General features: G+C 48.2%; 6 protein-coding genes across 6 annotated transcripts; 3 read left to right on the plus strand and 3 right to left on the minus strand.

Annotated features, from left to right (window-relative positions):
• Positions 1–977: 977 nt before the first annotated feature.
• On the plus strand, positions 978–3,825 carry MCCA (3-methylcrotonyl-CoA carboxylase; the record flags this gene model as incomplete). The annotated part of the gene is made up of 15 exons (XM_001873466.1): positions 978–1,024; positions 1,077–1,179; positions 1,236–1,283; positions 1,336–1,383; positions 1,440–1,453; positions 1,507–1,614; positions 1,671–1,693; positions 1,749–1,829; positions 1,880–2,154; positions 2,203–2,348; positions 2,398–2,473; positions 2,526–2,692; positions 2,789–3,014; positions 3,064–3,279; positions 3,352–3,825. Coding segments are annotated over 15 exons (2,052 nt in total), but the record flags the coding sequence as incomplete, so codon positions are not given.
• A 563-nt stretch (positions 3,826–4,388) lies between these two features.
• Positions 4,389–5,414, minus strand: LACBIDRAFT_228793 (uncharacterized protein; the record flags this gene model as incomplete). The annotated part of the gene is made up of 3 exons (XM_001874088.1): positions 4,389–5,089; positions 5,145–5,243; positions 5,288–5,414. 3 exons carry the CDS (start codon positions 5,412–5,414, stop codon positions 4,389–4,391), a joined length of 927 nt encoding a protein of 308 aa, XP_001874123.1.
• A 335-nt stretch (positions 5,415–5,749) lies between these two features.
• Positions 5,750–7,815, minus strand: CNE1 (calnexin; the record flags this gene model as incomplete). The annotated part of the gene is made up of 9 exons (XM_001874089.1): positions 5,750–5,860; positions 5,925–6,305; positions 6,353–6,500; positions 6,556–6,664; positions 6,715–6,817; positions 6,871–7,042; positions 7,094–7,212; positions 7,267–7,677; positions 7,732–7,815. 9 exons carry the CDS (start codon positions 7,813–7,815, stop codon positions 5,750–5,752), a joined length of 1,638 nt encoding a protein of 545 aa, XP_001874124.1.
• A 456-nt stretch (positions 7,816–8,271) lies between these two features.
• On the minus strand, positions 8,272–12,058 carry LACBIDRAFT_181468 (uncharacterized protein; the record flags this gene model as incomplete). Its single annotated transcript, XM_001874090.1, has 15 exons — positions 8,272–8,426; positions 8,479–8,627; positions 8,677–8,935; positions 8,984–9,102; positions 9,165–9,252; positions 9,301–9,514; positions 9,571–10,008; positions 10,059–10,321; positions 10,374–10,723; positions 10,774–10,898; positions 10,950–11,116; positions 11,168–11,377; positions 11,431–11,569; positions 11,623–11,821; positions 11,872–12,058. The coding sequence occupies 15 exons, from the start codon at positions 12,056–12,058 to the stop codon at positions 8,385–8,387; spliced, it is 2,949 nt and encodes a 982-aa protein (XP_001874125.1). The 3' UTR covers positions 8,272–8,384.
• A 1,082-nt stretch (positions 12,059–13,140) lies between these two features.
• On the plus strand, positions 13,141–15,526 carry LACBIDRAFT_291776 (uncharacterized protein; the record flags this gene model as incomplete). The annotated part of the gene is made up of 9 exons (XM_001873467.1): positions 13,141–13,319; positions 13,455–13,514; positions 13,595–13,832; positions 13,916–14,051; positions 14,115–14,195; positions 14,247–14,376; positions 14,438–14,636; positions 14,687–14,853; positions 14,918–15,526. The coding sequence occupies 9 exons, from the start codon at positions 13,141–13,143 to the stop codon at positions 15,297–15,299; spliced, it is 1,572 nt and encodes a 523-aa protein (XP_001873502.1). The 3' UTR covers positions 15,300–15,526.
• A 3,686-nt stretch (positions 15,527–19,212) lies between these two features.
• Positions 19,213–19,586, plus strand: LACBIDRAFT_301385 (uncharacterized protein; the record flags this gene model as incomplete). Its single annotated transcript, XM_001873468.1, has 2 exons — positions 19,213–19,303; positions 19,357–19,586. The coding sequence occupies 2 exons, from the start codon at positions 19,213–19,215 to the stop codon at positions 19,584–19,586; spliced, it is 321 nt and encodes a 106-aa protein (XP_001873503.1).
• Positions 19,587–20,594: the final 1,008 nt, after the last annotated feature.

Genomic DNA, 20,594 nt, shown 5'->3' on the forward strand with positions numbered 1-20,594 from the left:
ATCATTATACTACTACAGCTTGTTTTTCGTCTCATATGTGGTTGGTCCTTGCGAACTTGGTGGTGGATCTAGACGGATTATAAACCCATCTACGTCTTTGAAAGTATTCAAATACAGGCCCCCTAGCTCAGTGGATTAGAGCGTGTGATTCCAGATCTGGAAGTTCCACAAGGTCATCCGTTCGACTCGGGTGGGGGTCAGGAAGATGAGCTGTCCTTTTTGATGCTTTTCGCCCCTACTCGATTACTTATGGGTGACTATTCACCCATGTGGGGGATGTTAACTCTATTTTGATTCTATTTGACACTTTGTTCACATCCACGACTAGACCCAAGGCGGGCAATCAAGGATTTCGAGAGCACTCAACGTAGAGAAAGTAGCATTCCTAAAGGATTTTCGGCATTCGACCCAAATTCGACTGATCATTTTGCTGGGCGGGCTGCAGCCATGCCATCTCCCTTTCTCTTCTTGATATTCGTCGTACAAACAATATGGTCTCTTTCATTGGCTAGTTTTACTTTTCTTCTGTATATCGCCTCTCGGTCCAACAAGTATGTTGATAACTGATGGTAAGTGGTCCCCAAGCGCGATTTACTATCGCGCGTCGCGTCCTTGTCGCGTCGCATTATAGGTCATGTGATTCGGATCTTGGCTGAACTTGCCGTGTTCCGTTCCAAGTTTTAGTACTTTCCAACATCTTCTTCAGCATACCAGAGAACGTATTCGTGAATCATGATACCGACCACCAAACGTTCTGTAACCTCGAGATGCCTACCGACATCCTTGGGTCGCCTGTCCAATAGCCACCGAGTAACGACGTCACGCCCGGCAAATAAGGTAACATCGACACCGACAAGAGGATATGGTTTAGGGACCCCGTGGAGGATTGAGAAGAAATGTTACACGACTGAAAGCCATGGTGAGTTGGTCGCGGAGGATCTCGACGAGATTATAACTCTAGATGGGAAGGGTTGACCCGGATTGCACGCAAGCCCCACTTTGACAAAATTCTCATCGCGAACAGGTAAGTCAGCTTGGTTCTGCTGTTTGACGTTGGGATTTAACTGTTGATCCAGAGGAGAGATTGCATGTCGCGTCATTCGTACAGCTAAGAAGCTGGGCATCAAGACTGTGGCGGTTTATAGCGACGTGGACAAGGATTCACTTCATGTACAAATGGTGCATACCAGTTTACGTCATTTCCTCCGATATTACTGACATGTGTAATTCTACAGGCGGACGAGGCGTACAATATCGGTCCCGCCCCCTCTGCTGAGAGCTACGTCAGTCTTTGCGTTCTGGAGTACTCGCGTATTTTGCTGAGCAATGCACTAGCTAAGAATGGACAAGATAATAGATATCTGTCGTCGTAGCGGCGCGCAGGTGAAACCTACATGCTACCAGCTATTGTTCTTTACATGGTGCTGATCTCCACCCAGGCTGTTCATCCAGGGTACACCCCATACGCGTGTCATAGGCAACCCAGACTCACAAGGCTTGTGACAGGTATGGATTTTTGAGCGAAAATGCGACCTTTTCGGAACGTCTCGCAGAGGCGGGGATTGTTTTCATTGGACCTCCCGCAAGCGCCATTGTCAGCATGGGCTCGAAGAGGTTTGTACGATGCTTATTTTGTTATTTATCTTCTTTTTAATCTATCTTGTTTACAGTGAATCCAAGAATATCATGTCGAGTGAGTTTCTGTTAGGTGCTGCACCAAACATAGCGACGGACTCAGAACTATCAAGGTGCTGGAGTACCATGTGTTCCTGGCTATCATGGGGAGAATCAGGATGCAACCTTTTTGTTTGAGCAGGCTCAACAGATAGGTGCGTTATCGCGCCTGTTCTGATGACAACTTGTATCAAAGACTTCCAAGGTTTTCCTGTGCTTATCAAAGCTATCCATGGAGGAGGAGGCAAAGGTATGAGGGCCGTGACGACGCCCACCGTTTCTGCGTTCAACGAAGCGCTTCTGTCTGCACAACGAGAATCTCTCAAAGCGTTTGGGAATGACACCGTACTTGTTGAAAAGTACATTGAGCGACCTAGACATGTGGAAGTCCAGGTTTTCGCGGATAGCCTGGGCGGTGTCGTAAGTCTCTGGGAACGTGACTGTTCTGTTCAGAGACGAAACCAGAAGATTATTGAGGAGGTACGTTGTTTTGCTTTCTTCGCAGGTACGATTGTCACTACGTTCTAGGCCCCTGCACCTGGTCTCTCTCCTGAACTCCGTGCGGACCTTAGTGCCAAAGCCATAGCTGCTGCACGCGCCGTCAATTATGTCGGTGCAGGAACCGTTGAGTTCATTTTCGACAATGATACCCAGAGGTTTTATTTTATGGAGATGTAGGTTATTTTTAGTACAGCTTTTCATGAATTAACAGAACATCTCAAGGAATACCCGTTTACAAGTTGAACATCCTGTCACTGAAATGGTTACAGGTCTTGATCTCGTCGAATGGCAATTAGAGGTTGGCACATTCGCCCGTCTTGGTTTATCCGGATGCTCATCTTAAACCAAAGGTTGCATCTGGGAATCCTCTTCCGCTCGCTCAAGAATGTATTCCTCTCGTTGGTCATGCGTTCGAAGCGCGCATATATGCCGAGAACCCACGAAACAACTTCCTTCCAGACTCTGGATCTCTTCTCTACCTCTCAACGCCCACGCCAACACACATCTTCGCCCCTCCGTTTGCTCCTCTTCCTCCCTCTCAAACCTCCACCCGGTCAGCGTTGACGCCCTCGCTCTCCTCGCATGACTCCATTTCCATCACTCCTTCCCTCAGAATTGAGCAAGGCTTCACACAGGGGGCTCTGATAGGAGTTTTCTACGACCCCATGATTGCGAAAGTAGTTGTTCATGGAAGAGACAGGACGGAGGCTCTGCGCATGTTGCGCAAGGCATTGGATGAGTACCACGTCGTTGGTGTATCCACCAATGTAGAATTTTTAAGAACGTTGGCAGGCAATAAATCCTTTATCAACGGGGAAGTCGAGACGGGGTTCATTCCTGTTCGTTGCATCACTACTTTACATCACAAGGAAGCTAATTAACTAACAGAAACACTTTGACGAACTATTCCCACCAGTAGAGGAGCCGAGTCCTGAAATCCTTGCGCAAGCCGCTCTTTTTGTTGCACTCCGAGACCATTCAAGTTCAATTGGGTCAACCACACAAATTTCGCCCTGGACGTCGCTCACCTCGCGTCGATTTGGAGGGGACAAATACGAACGTGTTGTCACTCTACAGGCTGAGAACACGACCGATCAACAGGTGGTTGTCAATGTCGCAAACACTACCCCAGGGCGCTTCGACGTTACCGTGAATACATCAAAGGGCACCACAAAGTTCTCTAATGTACCAGCTACGTTATCCTCGCCAACCACAATTTCCACACAGCTAGACGCGAACTACTCTCAAACGACCATCGTCTCTCAATCTCCGCCAGCAGCACTCCCTGCTTCATCGTCGCCCAACACCATGGAGCGCCTTCATGTGTTTAGCGATGGACACAAAACGACGCTTGTTTTGCCTTCGCCGAATTGGTTACTGTCCCTCGGTGGGGATCTCTTGAAAGCAACTAAGGGAGCCCTGAAAGCGCCAATGCCCAGCCTGGTGGTTGATGTGCGAGTGAAGCTCGGCGACCGCGTCGAGAAAGGGCAGGCTATCATTGTATTGGAGAGCATGAAGACAGAGACCGTGCTTCGTGCCGATGCAGCAGGGGTGGTGAAAGCAGTTGGGTGCAAGAACGGCGAAATGGTGGAGGAGGGTCGGGAGTTGGTTGAAATCGAAGCGGATGAAGTGGAGCCGCCGTTGCCCTGATTAGCAATAAATTGGGGGAAGGAGCATTAACGAGGACAGCGTCGGATCAAAGGCTACATGTATATAGTAGAATACAAAGGAAAGGATCTTTGGAGGCTGGAGGCTGGAATTCCGAATCAAATTGCAGTTGTCATTATGCCGCCGCCTGGCGTAGGTGTCATTGGATCTTGGCCAGACAACATTGGAGGAAGATTTCGTCCTATATTAGCTGGGAGAAAAGGAGCTCTAGAGCCGGGGGGTTCGGGATTTTGGGTACCCTCAGGTGTGATATAAGGGTCATTCTCGATTTCTGCAGCATTCGAGGCATGATCGTGTGCCAAAGAAGTAGCCAGTATCATACGGTGGTCCCTGGGAGGTCTCTCTTCAATCTCTTTGATAATTTCGAGCATTTCTTTCTCGCCCGTCCAAGAGCCAGCAAATGAACTCATGTCGTCATAGCCCTTGGCCTGTGCCAGAGTTTGCTTGAGTGCGGTTGCGTCTACCTTTTTATAAACAATCCTAGGAGCCTTGAATTGTGCTACGCAGAACTTTGTCAAACCCCAATGATTGTCGAGGTATTTGCCCTACCTGTAGGCATTAGCGGATGGGTGATGATACGTGCGTGCAAAAATGCGTACCACGCGGAGATAAGCGGGTATCAGGGTCTTTTCGATATCCTTGAGAGGGTTCGAGGAGAAGCAAGAAGGGTTGGCTTCAGCTCCTCGCGCAATCATAACCGAATGCGCTCCAGTCGTCTCCCGCACCCTCTTCGCGTCCTCCCAGCTCATACAATCACCATTCTCAATGACTGCAATACCCCTCCCCAACCCTTCAACAAATTCAACAATTTCCCTCAACCGCTCAATAACAGCCCGGTCTTTCTCCCGCATATTCCTCGTCCGACAATGAACCGTCAACGCGCTTATCCCCGTATTCACGATCCTCTCCACGAGCTTCAAAGTATCCTCTTGGGAGGGAAGCAAGCGGATCTTCGCAGTGACAGTTATCTCGGGGGGCATTTCCCGCCTCAACGCAGTCAGGATGGAGCAGAGCAAGTCCGGGTTCGTGAGCAGCGCCGCGCCCATCCCGGCGTGCGTTGAAAAGGGTTTCGGACATCCGCAGTTGAGGTCGATACCCGATACGTCTTGCATCACCATTTTGGCGGCTTGGACCGCGAGTTCGGGGTCTGAAGAACCGATTTGATAGATGAGGTAGGGTTTTTCCACTGGATGCGTCGCGAAAATGGCGCGGGAGACGCCATTGTACGAAATAACGCCGGTTATAGCTGCGATTATCGGTTTGAACGTGTTATATATAGTGCATATTCGAAGACAACTCACGATCGACCTCACGTGTGGAATGAAGGATAGCTTTGTCGACGATCTCTGGGGCCCATACGAGGGTAGCACCGTGTTTCAAAGCGAACAAGCGTGTGGGCACTACTTATAAGATTATGATACCACATCTGAGTATAATTACTCACATGCACCAGACCGTACCATAGGAGCGAGAAATACACCATTCTTGAAGTCCTCCTTGGTGAGATGGTCCCTCTTCAAACGTTTTGAACATCGGGGCGAGGGTGAGGAGGAGGCGGAGCGGCGCGACATTGTAAAGAGAGAGAAACGAAGGGACTGTCGGAGAGATTTGCACAACCTTAGTGGAACGTCTAACCGAATCATAAACGAGAAAAAAAGTAAACGCGAGTCATTTATCTGTTTGGCAGCATCTCCGAAGGTAAACAAACTCAACGAGAATGTAGTGTTTTAGTTGGCATTTAGTAGAGTAGTTATCACAACCTCGACAACGCTCTCCCAGCGCTGTCGAGGTAGCCAAGTATCGAAACAAGTAGCTAGTCGACAACATATACGGAGGAACGCAAGTTCGATAGGCATACCACAGAAAAGCCCCCCCCTTTGCATTTTAGTGATTACAAGCAGTCCATCTACTTCACATTGCGCTTCTTCAAGTTGCCCTCGTCCTTCTTTACATCACCAGCAGGGGCCACAGGTGCCTTTTCGGATTTCTTCTTGTCATCAGGGGTAACGGCATCCGTCTTCTTGGCCGACTAGGGAAGACACGTTAGCGCGTCGATTATATCAACGTATAGTAACACAAACCTTGGTAACGACGGGCTTGGAGGCACCGCCGATGATGCCGAAGAGAGCTCCGAGCATTCCAAAGAGAGTGAATAGGGCACCAACAAGCGCAGCGCCAGTCTCGGGTTGAGTCTTGAAGGCATCGAGAGGGTCGACTTTGGCGGCTTCAACGAAGGATTGAACCTTGGACCGGATCCAGACAATAGGGTCATCCTTGAACAAGGGCTTCTCTTCCTCTTCGTCATCAGAGGCCAATGGCTTCTCGGCGGCGACCTCCAGAGGCTTCTTAACCTCGAAGGTCTCAGCAGCGAATGCCTTGGCGTCCTCAGGAGAGTGACCAATGTAGATGTTGTCGAACAAGATATCCTCAGTCATGGTCCACAGTTCAATTCCAACGCCACCCTTGATGAGGTATTAGTGAGATTCCCCCACTTGCGCTATACACTTACAATTTTAGACAAAGTTTTCACTGGGGTGAGGTCCTCAAAGTAGTTGGGGTTGGGGATCTTGCGGGGAGCCCAGACGCCCTTGTATGCGGGGTTGTCAATCTTGGGGGCAAACCATTTTCCTTTGAATTCGGGGTTAGCCTTGAAAGGTCTGGATGAAGTCGATAGATTAAACAGTAACTCTAACTTAGAGGAGAAGGACCAACCGTTTCCATTCACCGCAACCAGGGGCTTCAGCACACTTGGGGTTAGCAACAGTGGGAGCGATCCAATCGCCGTCTTCTTCGTCATCCCACTCCTCAGGCTTGGTAGCATCTGCAAATATAATAAGTTGATGTTCGGTTACACCTAGAAAAACAACTTACCGGGATCAGGAATGCTGAGGGGTTCGTTATCCAACCAGCCTTCGGGCTTCACGGCTTCCTCATCGAGGATTTCGTATGGTTGGTCCTCATCCCAGTCAGCGGGCTTTAAGATATCATCAGCGACGACATTTCTGGCTGACTGAAAAAGAGACTAACCTTCTTGGCGTCAGGATCAGCGATCGTCTTCTCCTCAACCCAGTCCTCGGGCTTCTTGTCATTTGCGTCATCGATTTCCTTCGAGGGGTTAACAGAAGGCTCGAAGTCCTCAAGGAGACTTCCAGTCTTGTCACTCTCGCCGTTGACGAGTACATTATAAGTGTTATTAGGGCTGCAAAGTAGATAAGACTTGACGTCAACTCGGCTGAAAAGTTGTGCTTACTGAACAATGAGGGTGTAGAGATTAGTCAACTTCTCAATAGAGGGACGGGGAGGAATCTTGAGGTGCTTCTCCTCGGTTTCGCCAGTCTTAGGACTCTTATAACGGAAGATAAAGTGCACCTGAAACACAACCCGTTAGCGCCAGGGAAGCAATGGACACGACATATGGTTTACCTTGGTGCCGGGACACGTCAGATCAGGGCCGAACATAACCACCCAGGGAGTAGTGTCTGAGAACTCCTTTCCGCTGGTCTGGAAGCCATCCTCCAGAAGTTTGACGTAACCACCGCCGCAGTTACCACCCTTCTGGTATTTGACTTCGTATTGAACGACCAAGGGCTTGTCCTTGAAATCAATGGGCGTCGCAAAGGGGGCAGAAATGGCGTGGTGGGCGGCCTTGCTTTTGGCGACAAGACCTTTCTTTCCCTCGATGACAGAAATGGCAGGGTCCTCAACCTCCCACTTGCCAACGTAACTGAATGTTTCGCCGCCGACGGGAGTTTTCTTGGTGGCTTCCGAGGGCGTCCAACGTTCTGACCAGTCTTCCGTGAATTGCTCAACGAAAGGAGCCTTGATGTTGGAAGGCTAGACATACGTCAGTGGTCTGAGCATGTCGATTCAGTCGAGACGACGCCTCACTGTAAACGTCGGCTTGGGAGCGTCAGATTGTGCCAACGCGCCAGAGGCGGCGAGGGCGATAACAGAGAGCGCTACGCTTCGCATTGTAATACGAAGGACCAGAAAAAAAATATAAGAAGAGAGAAGGAAAGAGGAACGAGTGGGTGATGAGCTGTAAATTTGTTTGCGGGGAGCGTCAATTCCTAAATACCGAGATCAAGCTTGAACGGTATACGTGGCATCAGGAACACTTTCACACGACCACATGTGCATGTAGCTTTGCGGCAAACTTTAACCTCGCGTTGCAGTTGGCTAGAGCTGGCAGTATTCTACGGCGAAATCGAACCTTCTTTCTGGACAACACGAATTGGAATTGAAATCGCGTCTATTTTGTCCCTTATGGCCATCGAGGACGTCCGCCCCAATCAGCCTGGACCGGAGTGAGGTTGTAAGCCTCCACCTCCTGAGGTACGCCATTTCAAACAACTAATCTACCTGGTTGAAAGTGAACTTTCTACATTCACGGGGTGTCATGCAACCTCTTAGCTACTTCATGGGTGAGAGTCAGTAAAGTAAAGAATGGCATGGTATTTTTGTTGTACGTAGTTAGCAACAGAAAATCAATCAAGATCCACCATCTTTCGAGACAACTCAAGCCGACACAAGCCGACACTCTAACCTAGCAGATCAGCATGACCAGAAGCAGACAGGGCCAACTGCAGAAAACATATCAACAATGATTGAGAAAGTCTCAGCTTGAGCACTCACCACAAACTCATCGTCGAGATATTTTGACACGGCAATCTGGTCGCCCAAACCTTTCCGTCTACGTGTCTTCAGCACGAGGTCTCTCGCTAGCGCTTGTCCCGAAGCAGGTTCCAGAGGTCGAAGTTTGATACTCGTGTCCGTGGGATCACCTGAAAACACGTTCGACGTCAACTCCTGTGAGAAAACACCACGTCGTACCTGGCACAATTGACCAGTGGTCAAACACTTGCAGACAAAAGGCTTGTCCTTGCGTTGCTGTTCGGAGGTCAGTTTCGAACCCATTGGCATCTATTACTGGGATGAGGGCTTTGACGGTGTATAGCGGCGATCCAGCTTTGGGGATATCTTGAGTGACATGTCCACGACGGCGTGCCAGAACCGTGTATACCGCCGATATACAGTCAGCAGGTGCCTGGACTTCAACATAGTAGACTGGTTCCATTAGTCTTGGCGTCGCCTATCAATTATCAGACGAAATTCTTTTACAAGAAAAAGGGGCTCTCACCATTAGGAATGAAGAATAGCAAACACGACGGGCAGTGGGCACAATCTGTCCGCCTCCGCGGAAGATTGGTTCTTGGGCTAGGCTTGCATCTAAGAGCCGGAACTTGACATTTCGCATTGCTAAGAGTTCAGGGAAAATGATTCAACAACGATTGCCCAGAAACAAGATGATGCAGACCCACGTTCGTCGCATAAGGGACCTTCTCGTGCACCCCACTGGAATCCTTGCTTAATGTGTTCTTTAACGGTTCCCAGCAGCTTCTTGTCGATCTGGAAGGTTGTGAGAAGGATTTAAGAAGAAAGAAAGACACAATTCACTTGAGACGGCAGCGTGTCATCCAAGAGAATATTAGGCCCATTTTCATCGGGACCAAAGGCCCATATCGACCGTGACGCAAGTAAGTCCCACTGATACTTCTCCTCGAAGAATTTTCCCCTCTCCTTCGCCGTCATCCTCATGTTGACGCGTCCACGTTCGAGATCTTCAGCAATGCCGCGCTCCAACGGCTCTGCAATCATCGTAATTTTATTTCTTTACGTCGATATCATCAGTTTCCAAAATTTTCAAAAGATAACATAAAAGCTCACTTCTTGTTCGGTGTGTCTGCATAACATTTCAGAGCACTGGTCTCCAGTACGGTCTCGCAGAATTTAGTCACCGGATCAGATACCTTGATCTCGATCTCGGAGAATAGCTTGCGCAAATCATGCATCACACAGTCCAGGTACAGCTCTCCAGTACCGATCACAACATGCTCTCCGCTTTCCTCGACCTTCGTGGATACAAGCGGATATGATTTGTTAATGCTCCGCAATCCGGCAAGCATTTTCGGAAGTTCCGAAGGAGCAATGGGCTCAATGGCGATTTTGAGAACGGATTGTGTCATATGCTTGATAGGTCGGAAAATGTGCAGATCTTCTTCAATGCCGACTCCTGCGAGAGTCGCTGTTTTGGAGATAGAGGCATCCACACCACCAATAAGGACAAGATTCCCCGCCGGGATTTCATCTGCTGGAATGAAATAGCTGTTCCGAACCCATTAATTTCCCAAAAATAAAGAAAGATCCGAACTAACCGAGATTCGCTGATCCAAAGATTTTCGACGGTTGCGGTCATCATATCCTCTTCGTCTTCTGGTGAGTAACCTTCTCCAAGGACCTTGATTGGCGTCCCTTTGCGAAGAGTGCCGCTCATCACTCGCCCGAAAGCTCTGAACGATTGTGCGTCCGTGGTGTGATAAAGTTTAGCGACATGTACCATAACAGGACCATCTGCATCGCAAGCTTTCATTGAAGCAGCCACGTCAGATGTTTGTGGGCCTAGGTAGGTCGCTTCCACCTATTGGACGCATCAGAACAAAAGTTGGGATAGGTGACGTAAAACATATCACCTTGTCCAAAGCACCCTCGACTGGTGAAGGAATGTTTTCAACAATTACATCAACAAGGCCCGTCGCAGGGCCAAAAAATTGGTCCAGAACGGCCTTCAATAGAGGACGGACATCCATCTTGAACATGACAGGTTTGAGTTGAATACCAAGACCCTTCAATGTATCCTTGAGGTCCTCCGTCTCTTCGCTGAGTACATGGCTGTAAAGTTTATAAAGTGGATCCAAAATGAAGTGGACGAATGTTCTGCTATGTTCCGGATCGGATGGTTTTCGGGTAAATTTGCGTGTGTCTTCAACAAAATAGATATCTCCCCATAACCGATCAGCGAATGAGCCGACATCCAAAGAACCTGCAAGAAAAATAAGATTTGACTTATGCGCATTTTTAGGAGGCTCGTACCGTAAGTATCTGCGTACATCTGCGCAAAGGATCGGAGCGTGAAACACCAATTCATGTCAGTACTGGCGAAAGCAACGTTCCCGTTTTCCGGACTCAACCTCAATGCTGGATCGGGATCAATTGCACTGGCAGCCTCCAACATAAGAACGACTCTCATTCGCTATGAAGCCACGCACCTTATGAAAGTGTTTATCTCCTCGATGGTGTGTTTGATTTTGTAGTACGCGTCGGCGGGCTTGATTCGCAACTCAAGAATAAGCCTGTCAATTTTATTGACGACCAAAGTGATTTTCACGCCCTCTTGTAAAGCATGTCTGAGTACAGATTCTGTGCCGACCATAAGCTGGCAAAATAGTCAGAAAAAGGTTTCTTACTATGGCGCAGAGTAGCTTACCCCCTCTACAACATCAACAACTAATAGAATGCCGTCTACCAGACGGATGGCGCAAGCAACTTCATCAACGAAATTAACATGCCCAGGTGTGTCGATGAGGTGCACCAGATGTGATTTTCCAGAGGTAGTGGAAAGGATAAGGGACATAGGAGAGGATTTTATGGATATCGCGCGTTCTCGAGATAGGATGTGAGTGTCGGTGTAGCGTGTCTGTAACAAAAGACTTCAGGCGGCACATAAGAGGTGTCTGTGCTGAGACTTACTGGGGCATCCGCGTCCCAAATGAGTTTATGGGTTTCGAAGACAAGCATATCCAAAAGCGCTGTTTTCCCATGATGGAGATGGCCCACTACTGCGACATTTCGAATCATTTCGGGAAACGCTGTCATGTTCAACAAAAACCTAGTTTCACGTTAAATGTGATCAATTTCTCTCCAAACGACGAGTGAACGCACCCTTTGTCAAACCGCGTCTCTGGCATATCTTTCTCCTCCACCGTCCATTTGCGCACTTTTATTGGGGCGATGATAGGCTCGGTTAACGGTTGGGCGTCCTCTTCCTGGACAAGGGTCTCCACCCCCGGGCCATAAATCTCCTCTGCTGAAGGATAGTACTGTTTATCCTCGTGAAGAATCACAGCGTTGTGTGAAGGTTCTAGGATGGAATGTAAACCGTATGTATGATACTTGGAATCGACCACAGACCATCAACTTCCATAAGCGCCATATCGTTCGCTTCCTCCATTGCAACATCATCGTAGCCTTCTAGAGGGGCAGTAGGGGCAGCTGGCTGCTGTAAAAACTCCTCTTGTTGGATTTCCTCCTCCTCGTCAGAGTCCAAGTCTGCGCCAATATAGTTGCCAAACTCGTCGTAGTCTTCGAATGAAGCCATAGTTCAGTTGAGAGAGATCAACTTTAAGGGCAGAAATAAATTTTAGAGACGAAGACGCGAATTAGAGCAAAAGATTGGAGAGCGTGAATCTGGGGATGGTGAGGGCAGACGCGCGAGCTTTATTTTGCAACTCCGTTCACGATCACGACCACACATTGCCCCCAGCTTCATTCTACCTATTCCAACCAAAATGTCTCTTTCGGACGATACCTTAAGGAAGGTTCTTACCCTTCGGTTTTGCTCTCTTACCCGCTCCAGCTCAGAGGAGCGTCCAGATTCTGGTTCAAATCCAACAAACTGCCATACAGTCCCAGAGGGCCCTCAATCTTTCGGTGCAACAAACTGCTGCGAAGGAACGGGAACGTCGTATCCTCCAATTGACTATCGACGAGATCAAACAGATAGAGGGCGACGTGAACATGTACAAGGGTGTAGGGAAGATGTGCTTAATTACTGATTTCTCCTTCGCGTTTTCCTCATCCCCCACTCAGGTTCATGATGGTTCCCCGTAAAACGATGGAGGAGGAGCTAAAGGGTCAAGAGAAGGAATTATCAGACGACATTTCCAACCTTCATAAGAAGGTCGGTGATGCTCAAATGGCTTCCCCTCTTCATTGTCCTTATGGTTTCCTAGTCGAAATACCTGGAAAAACAATACAACGACGCGCAATCTCAACTTCGGGACATTGTACGCCAACTCATACCTTCCTTAACGTCTGCCGACGTAGCTATCACTTATCTCACAGTTCCACCACGCGCCAAAGCAGCAATGAGTGAAAACTCGATATACTGTTCCCGTCCACCCTGTTCCAGAATCTACTAACAGAAGCCTGGCTTGAAATTGAATATGTATGATATGTAATTTAGTGGCTTGCGGCCAACATCGAGATAACAGGGAGGCCAATTGAATCCTTGGAACAATTCATTGAGGTTCTGACAATGATCACCAAACCTAGCAATTCGATCTCCGGTGTTCTTAACATTCCAGACCACGACCTACCACGACGCGATTTTATGTAACCAAACGCGCCCATAAAGCTGGGCAGTTTGACTTCGTCAATTACTGTGACGTGCCATCGATAATGTCGACTCAAGACTCTAACCGCGATGCTGCTGAACGACTCAAAGTCCTAGGCAATAAGCTTCATCAAAACGGAGAATACCTAGGAGCCTATGTGAAGTATTCGGAGGCTATCCAGAAAGACCCCAAGAATGCCGTCCTCTACGCCAATCGCGCGGCGAGCAGCCTGGCTCTGAAAAAGTATGGAGCTTTTTTCATCCAAACTACATACAGGGATCTAACGCCTCTTCAACAGCTACATGGACACTGTTACTGATGCTGAAAAGGCTCGTGTTTTATGCTAAATGTGAATGCTTAATTTTTACACGCACATAGGCTACCGAGCTTGACCCCAAATACGCGAAGGCCTGGGCAAGAATTGGAACTGCAACACATGTACGCTTAGTTCATTGGCCTGTTCATTGGCAAAAGCATTCACTCATCATGTTCATCAAGGCACTTTCCTCTTGGACCAGGTGCATTGACGCATGGGAGACAGCTTTGAGCTGCCTGCCCACGGAACAGGACAAGCTGTCAGCAGAAGAGGCTAGGTTGAAGGCTCAATTCCAGGAGGGTTTGCGGAAAGCCCAAGCAGCTAAGGAAAAGCCTCCTCAGGTGTTCGTTATACCCTCTTCAGGTGCAAAGCAACTGCCATGGCAAAGGGCCACTGCTATGCAAGCTAAGCTAATTGCTGATCATAATGTTGCATCAAGTGTAAAAGTGTCATATTTTTTGCTACATTGGCATCTGCTCACATCTTTTTAGGGCTTTGTTATTTTCTATGCTTACCAGGTTAGCCCAGCTCTTATGTCGCTTTCCTCCCCTTTATTCACATTCCGTCTTTAGGAGTTCAGCAAAGGGGTAGAAACAATGAAGTTGATAAAGTCTGGTGTTGGGGCAAATGGCACGTCTACATGGGAAGGAAAACCAGGCGTATGTGAAGTGCAATATGCGATCAATTTACCAAAATCGATGTTTTGTTGCAGGCCATCACAGATATCAGCAACGGTATTCTGCGAGACAGTCGAGTTTTCCACATGGACTGTCCTGACTGGACGGAGAAGTATAACCGCCAAGGTAACTCATTGTTCCTCCTTTGCTCAGCTTGCTGACAATGCATGCATACAGTGGTTCTCGAAGCGCAGGTTTTCAAAGCCTGGGTTACTGCTGGTCCTGCAGAACTGAAAAAGGAGGCACCCGACAGAGTGAAGAAAGAAGGCTGGCAGTCAGCTCGTGATGCCTTGGCCACCACAGTCAGGTTGGCTATTCCCACACACCTCCATTTGATACAGGGCCTTCAATTGAACTTTCAACTTCAGAGCATGGATTATTCAAGCGTTCATTCAAAACTCGTTTGGTAGACACACCGCTGGTGTAGAATTTTTCTCTCGTGCAGTTGATGTTCTTGAATGGGGCCGCCGAGTCTGGAAAGATGTTCCCAAGGATGATCGTGGTGCCATCTTTGAAGTTACCTTTGTGCGAGGGGTTAAGAGGCTCTATTTGTCGGCGATGCATCAGGTGCGCTATGCCTCAGCGTGACGAATAATTGATTTTAGACTTGTCATTAGTATCTCTGCCAAAAAGTTCCCAACTGCTCATATACCAAGGAGGATCTTGCGGAATTGGCTCGGGACATCATCGTCGACACCGATACAAATTCCCGAATTTCTCCAGAGCCCGTGGATCCAGGATTTGTATCCTCCTTCTACATCTATCCTAAAGGTGAAGCATTTTCGTGAGTATCTATTGTCGAAGCTCTTTTTCGCAGCACATTTGAACTGTTGACTTCTATTCCTCAGCATGCTTGGATGGTACCATATGCAAACCGCCTTTCAATCGACTGTAGCTGAAGATCAATATCTTCATTACACAAAATCGGCAACTTACTACACGGACGCCGCCGAATGCTTCCCAGAAGATGATGAGCACCATTGCACCTTCCTAAAAATCGCACTGGAGGCATATACCTTCCGCGGCACACCAGTGAAACAGGTTCTAGCGCTTTGCAAACGAATTCGCCTTGCAATTCCGAAGATGAAAGCCATCTGGGAGGTTTCTTCGTTTTCACAAGGTGGTGGAGACAAACTTCTTCAACAGGCCCTGGACATGGAGATGAAGCTGCAGCGCAATATCCTGGAAGGCCAAATCAATCCTGATTCCAGTGTCAAGCTACAACGTTAGATCTGGTTGAGTGGAACGTATTCCCCATATATTGCAGGAATTCACTTTGCGATCATCGAACTACTGTAACTTTGAGAACATCGGAGTTTATAGCTACTTGCAGTCCACACACTTTTAGACCTAACACACTTTTAGACCTAGTCGAAATATTATATGTACATACCAGATATTCGTCGATGCTTGTTGGATGTTTGAACCGAATTGAAACTATGGATCATGTGGCTGTCACGATCACCAACCTCAGCGCTCACACGAACTTTCCATCCACGGCATGAGGCATTTAGGTTTGTGCGAAGTTTGCCACCTTAATTCACTTGCACTTGTATTCCAACAGAAAGCCACGGCTTAGGGCGCCCTGGTTACTTTTAACCGCCTGAGTTCAAATATGCCGGTCAACAAGAAACCCAACCAGGAGCGTGACACCGTTGAACAACTCAAAGCATTGGGAAATGAGTTTTTCCAGAAGGGTCGCTACGAGGACGCGTACAAAATCTATTCAGACGCCATCAAGAAAGATCCCAACAATGCCGTTCTTTACGCTAACCGTGCAGCCACCTGCTTGTCTATGAAAGAGTAAGGATCATCTCACCCTTATAGATCAACGGTATTCAGTCACATTGTTCAAATCATAGGTACCTAGATGCTGCTTGCGATGCACAGAAGGCCTGTCTGACCTGCGAGTATGCTCTTTAAATAACGCGCTGACAAGACACTTCAGGCGACCCAGATTGACCCGACGTATGCGAAAGCCTGGGCGAGATTGGGGACAGCATCGCATGTGAGTTTCGTTTCTTTCACATAAAGTGGAGGCTTTTTGCTTACTACTACTGCAAAGGCGCTCTCCTCGTGGAAACGTTGTATCCCAGCATGGGAGCAGGCGCTGGCCTGTTTACCTCCCGATGAGAAGATGTCTGCCGCTGACAAACGGCTAAAAGTTCAACTGGAAGAAGGTCTCAAAAAATCTCGAAACGCGATGGAGAATGTGCCAGCGGCACCAGTCATGCAGCTGACTACCGGTCCTGACGATGCTGATAAAGTACCTTGGAAGCGGGCCCTTGTCAAAGAGCAGCAGCTATTGCCCCTGAACAAGTTGTCCAGTGTATGTCAGAGTCATTTTCAATTTTATTGATCCGTCATTAACCTTGACATACAGTCATTTGCGATCTTGAACGCTTACCGAGTTGGTCTTCTTAGCCTTAGCTAAGTTGCATCGAATTAATTTTTTCAAATTGGGCAGGATTTCAGCTACGGTGTTGATCGCATGAAACAAATTCAGTGCAGACCTTCGGGAGGCGGACTCCTGTGGTTTGGAAGCACAGAGGTAAGGGACCTTTTGGCTGAAATGATGTGAGCCAGCTAATCTTTTCCTGTAGGCCATCGCCAGTATCAGCAACGGCATTTTACGTGACCACAGAGTCTTTCACATGGACTCAGAAGACTGGATTGACAAGTATAACCTTCAAGGTAGATACCGCCTGTTTTGTGTGGACTTAAGCTGCACGAACTTATGTCCGCGCGCACTCTCCAGTTGAATTCGAGGCAGACCAGGTCAAAGCCTGGGTCGGTAGTGGTCCTACAATGGTCAAAGAGGAAGCCATCAAGAGGCAGAAGCGTGAGGGCTGGCAGTCTGTTCGTCATGCACTGGCCTTGACTGTGAGGTGAGGATTCTGCCGCATGTGGTTGTCGCCATCCTGATGTCTTCGCCCAGGGCCTGGATTATCCGTGCGTTCATGGAAAAATCCTCGGGGAATCACATCGTGGGCAGCGATTTTTACAGGCATGCCGTCGATGTGCTTGAATGGGGTCGCCAGACTTGGTCAAATGTCCCGAAGGCGGACCGGGGCGTTATGTTTGAATTATCTTTTGTTCGAGCGGTTAAGAAATTGTGCTTGGGAGCCATGCATCAGGTATGTAGTATCCTTGCCTTCTAAATCAGCGCCATGCATTGTACTCACGTTCTTTTCAGAGGTTATGTCATCGGGATGCAGACTGTGTGTTTACCAAGGAGGACTTAGCTGAACTGGCTCGTGAACTTATCTTTGAAACCGATGCCAATCCGCCTGTCCCCGGTGAAACCGTGGATTCGGGAGGTTATCTTTCTTTTTGGCAGTATCCTAAAGGAGAAGCTTTCTCGTGCGTGCTGCCTCTGATTAATTTAACATGATGCTCACTACAAATAGTATCCTGGGGTGGTATCATATGGAGGCTGCCTTTCGATCTGATGAAGATGGCGACAAGTATCATCATTTCACCGAATCCGCTTCATACTACATCCAAGCAGCAGAGATGTACCCCGAAGATGATGAATATCATCCTTACTATCTCAAGATTGCTCTGGAAGCGTATTGGTTACGCGGCGCACCCCTTAGGGACTCTTTGGCATTGTGCAAGCGTATCCGTCTTGCCATCCCAAAAATGCTTGTATTTTGGGAGGTTTCACAAATGGCAGAGGGACGAGATAAATCTTTGAAGGAGGCACTGGATTGGGAGGTAGAACAGCAACGGGCTCTTGTCGAGGACACTAAGACACTTGATAGTGTCGTGAAGGTCACTGGCAGGGTCTTGCGATCGCCAGTATAATGTTAGATGACCGATGTTGTTTTCCGCTCCTCCCTTTCACATCAGCCAAGTACTAATTACGTCAATGGAACACGAGGCGCGACTAAAATGATTCGTTTTTCCAAAGCTTGGTCTGACTTGAACGTTGAACACCGACCTCTAAGATGTCAATCAACGACTCGGAGGAATCCCACCGCGACCGTGACGCTGCTGAGCGACTAAAGGCTCGAGGAAACGAACTTCACCAGAAAGGCCAATACCAGGATGCCTACATGGTTTACTCAGACGCGATCAAACGAGATCCAAGGAACGCCGTTCTTTACGCTAATCGCGCAGCGGCTTCATTGTCCCTGAAAGAGTGTGGTGGATCCTAAGCCCTCTAAACCATTAATATCTGAACTATATACTGCTTTGCAGATATCTCGATGCTGCGTTTGATGCGGAAAAGGTGTGTTCTGCAGCACACTCCTGATCTAGTCGACCAATTGAGAGACTTTAAGGCAGCATACCTGGACCCCTCGTACGCCAAAGCCTGGGGGAGATTGGGCAAAGCCTCACATGTGGGTATGCCACTTGCTGCAGCAGAAAAGGCGGCACAGCTCATTGCGTATCATCACAGGCTCTCTCCTCGTGGACGAAGTGTATTCCAGCATGGGAGAAGGCCCTTGCCTGCTTACCTCCCAATGATGAAATGTCCAGTCCGGCCAAGAAGTGGATGAGAGCTGAATTTAAAGAAGGTCTAAAGAAATCTCAGGACGCCATGAAACAACCAAAGGCACCACTCCCACCGGTATTGTCGGAATTCGAAGATCCTGATAACACACCTTGGAAGTGAGCTCTTTCCAAAGAAAAGCAACTCAACCTGGAAGACAAATGGTCTAGTGTAAGTATGTTGCACTCTACTCGCGGGTGTCCTGTCCCATCCTTGAGCTCTGCAGGGATTTGTGATCATATCTGCTTATCGAGTTGGTGTTCAGATACTTCTAGCCAAGGGATACGGTTTTGATTCTCGCCTTTTCCGGTTAGGAGTTCAGCAAAGGCGCCGAATCAATGAAACTATTTTTGGAGACACAACTAGGCAACGGACAAAGTAACTTGGTCGGTAAGACAGATGTGAGTCTAGGGGGCTAGAAAGAACACAGACACAAGCTTGCTTACCTTTCTTATAGGCCATTGTCAATCTCAGCAATGGCATTTTACGTGAACCCCGAGTCTTTCACATTGACTCACAAGACTGGTTCGTCAGATACAACTATCATCAGGTGTGTATATTGCCCCTTGAATAAACGTGTTTGGGCTCATAACCTCTAATTAGCTGCGTTTGAGGCACGATTTTATAAAGCTTGGCTCCACGATGGACCCAAAACAATTCAGAAAGAAGCTCCTCAAAGATTGGAGCTTGAAGGGTGGCCACCTGTTCGCAAAGCACTGGCCTGCACTGTACGGTGAGAATGTCCTCCACAGCCTTTTATTCCATTCCGATGTCCGTTATTCAGAGCTTGGATTGTGCGAGCATTTATAGAGAGTTCGACTGGGGACCGCGCAGTTGGCAGTGAATTTTACAGACACATCTTTGAAATCCTTGAATGGGGTCGCCGAATTTGGTCGGATATCTCCAAGACGGACCGTGGGGTTGTTTTTGAATTGAGTTTTGTTCGAGGGGTCAAAAGGCTGTACTTGACAGCTCTGCATGAGGTGATTATTCCCTGTGGGCCAGAAGATAAGTGAGCACTCATGCAAATACTTTGCTTTCAGAGATTAGCCGTTGATAAAGATGCTGTCTGTGACTTTACGAAGGAGGACCTAGCTGAGCAGGCCCGTCAACTCGTCTTGGAAACCGATGCCCATCCGCCTGTTCCTTTAGAAGCCGATGGGTACGGATTTCTTCTTTCTTTTTGGATGTACCCCAAAGGCGAAGCTCTGTCGTGCGTTCTGCTACATTATTTCTTGAGTCGTATGTTGATCAGACACAGGATACTTGGGTGGCATCACATGCAGACTGCCCAACAAGCCGAGGAAGCTGACGACAAGCTTCATCATTTCACGGAATCCGCCTCATGCTATATACAAGCAGCGGAGATGTTTCCTGAAGACGACGAGTACCATCCGTACTACCTCAAGTTTGCTCTTGAAGCTTATTGGGGAGGTGGCGTGGCATCTCGGAGGGAGTGTTTGGCGTTGTGCAATCGTATTCGTCTGTCGATTCCGAAAATGGCCGTCTTTTGGCAGACTTCGCAAATCGCAAAGATACGAGATGAACATCTGGCGGTAGCATTGGAATGGGAAAGAAAACAACAGGGTCTTCTTGAGGGCACCGTGACACTCGATGGCGTCATATACATAGATTGTATCAAAGCCAGCGTAAAATGTAGAAATTTAGCGGGAGAGCCAAACAAAAAGAATATTACACGATGAAAGCCATTGTTGAAATTTGCATGAACGGCGGAACATCGGAAGCGCAATAGCAGCCCAGTAAGGTCTAAGATGTGTGCATGATTACTGGGGAAAAGATCGTCAACTAGAAATTCGTCTAGGCCGAGCAAAAATTACTAAATTACTTACTCCACAGAATCAAAGCAGGTTCTGGCTTTTTCCTGTGTCCTGGCTGCTTTTATGGTATCTACTTGAGGCTGGCTCGCGCTATGCATCCGTAACGACAGTTTAGTATTTTGTAAACATCTGAGGCGTCGGAGCTATTCGCTGTAGGTTTCGCTTGCTTGGCTTTCCGTATGTCGC

This window comes from Laccaria bicolor, genomic scaffold (genome assembly GCF_000143565.1).
Source record: "Laccaria bicolor S238N-H82 LACBIscaffold_1 genomic scaffold, whole genome shotgun sequence".
Taxonomy (NCBI): Eukaryota; Fungi; Basidiomycota; class Agaricomycetes; order Agaricales; family Hydnangiaceae; genus Laccaria; species Laccaria bicolor.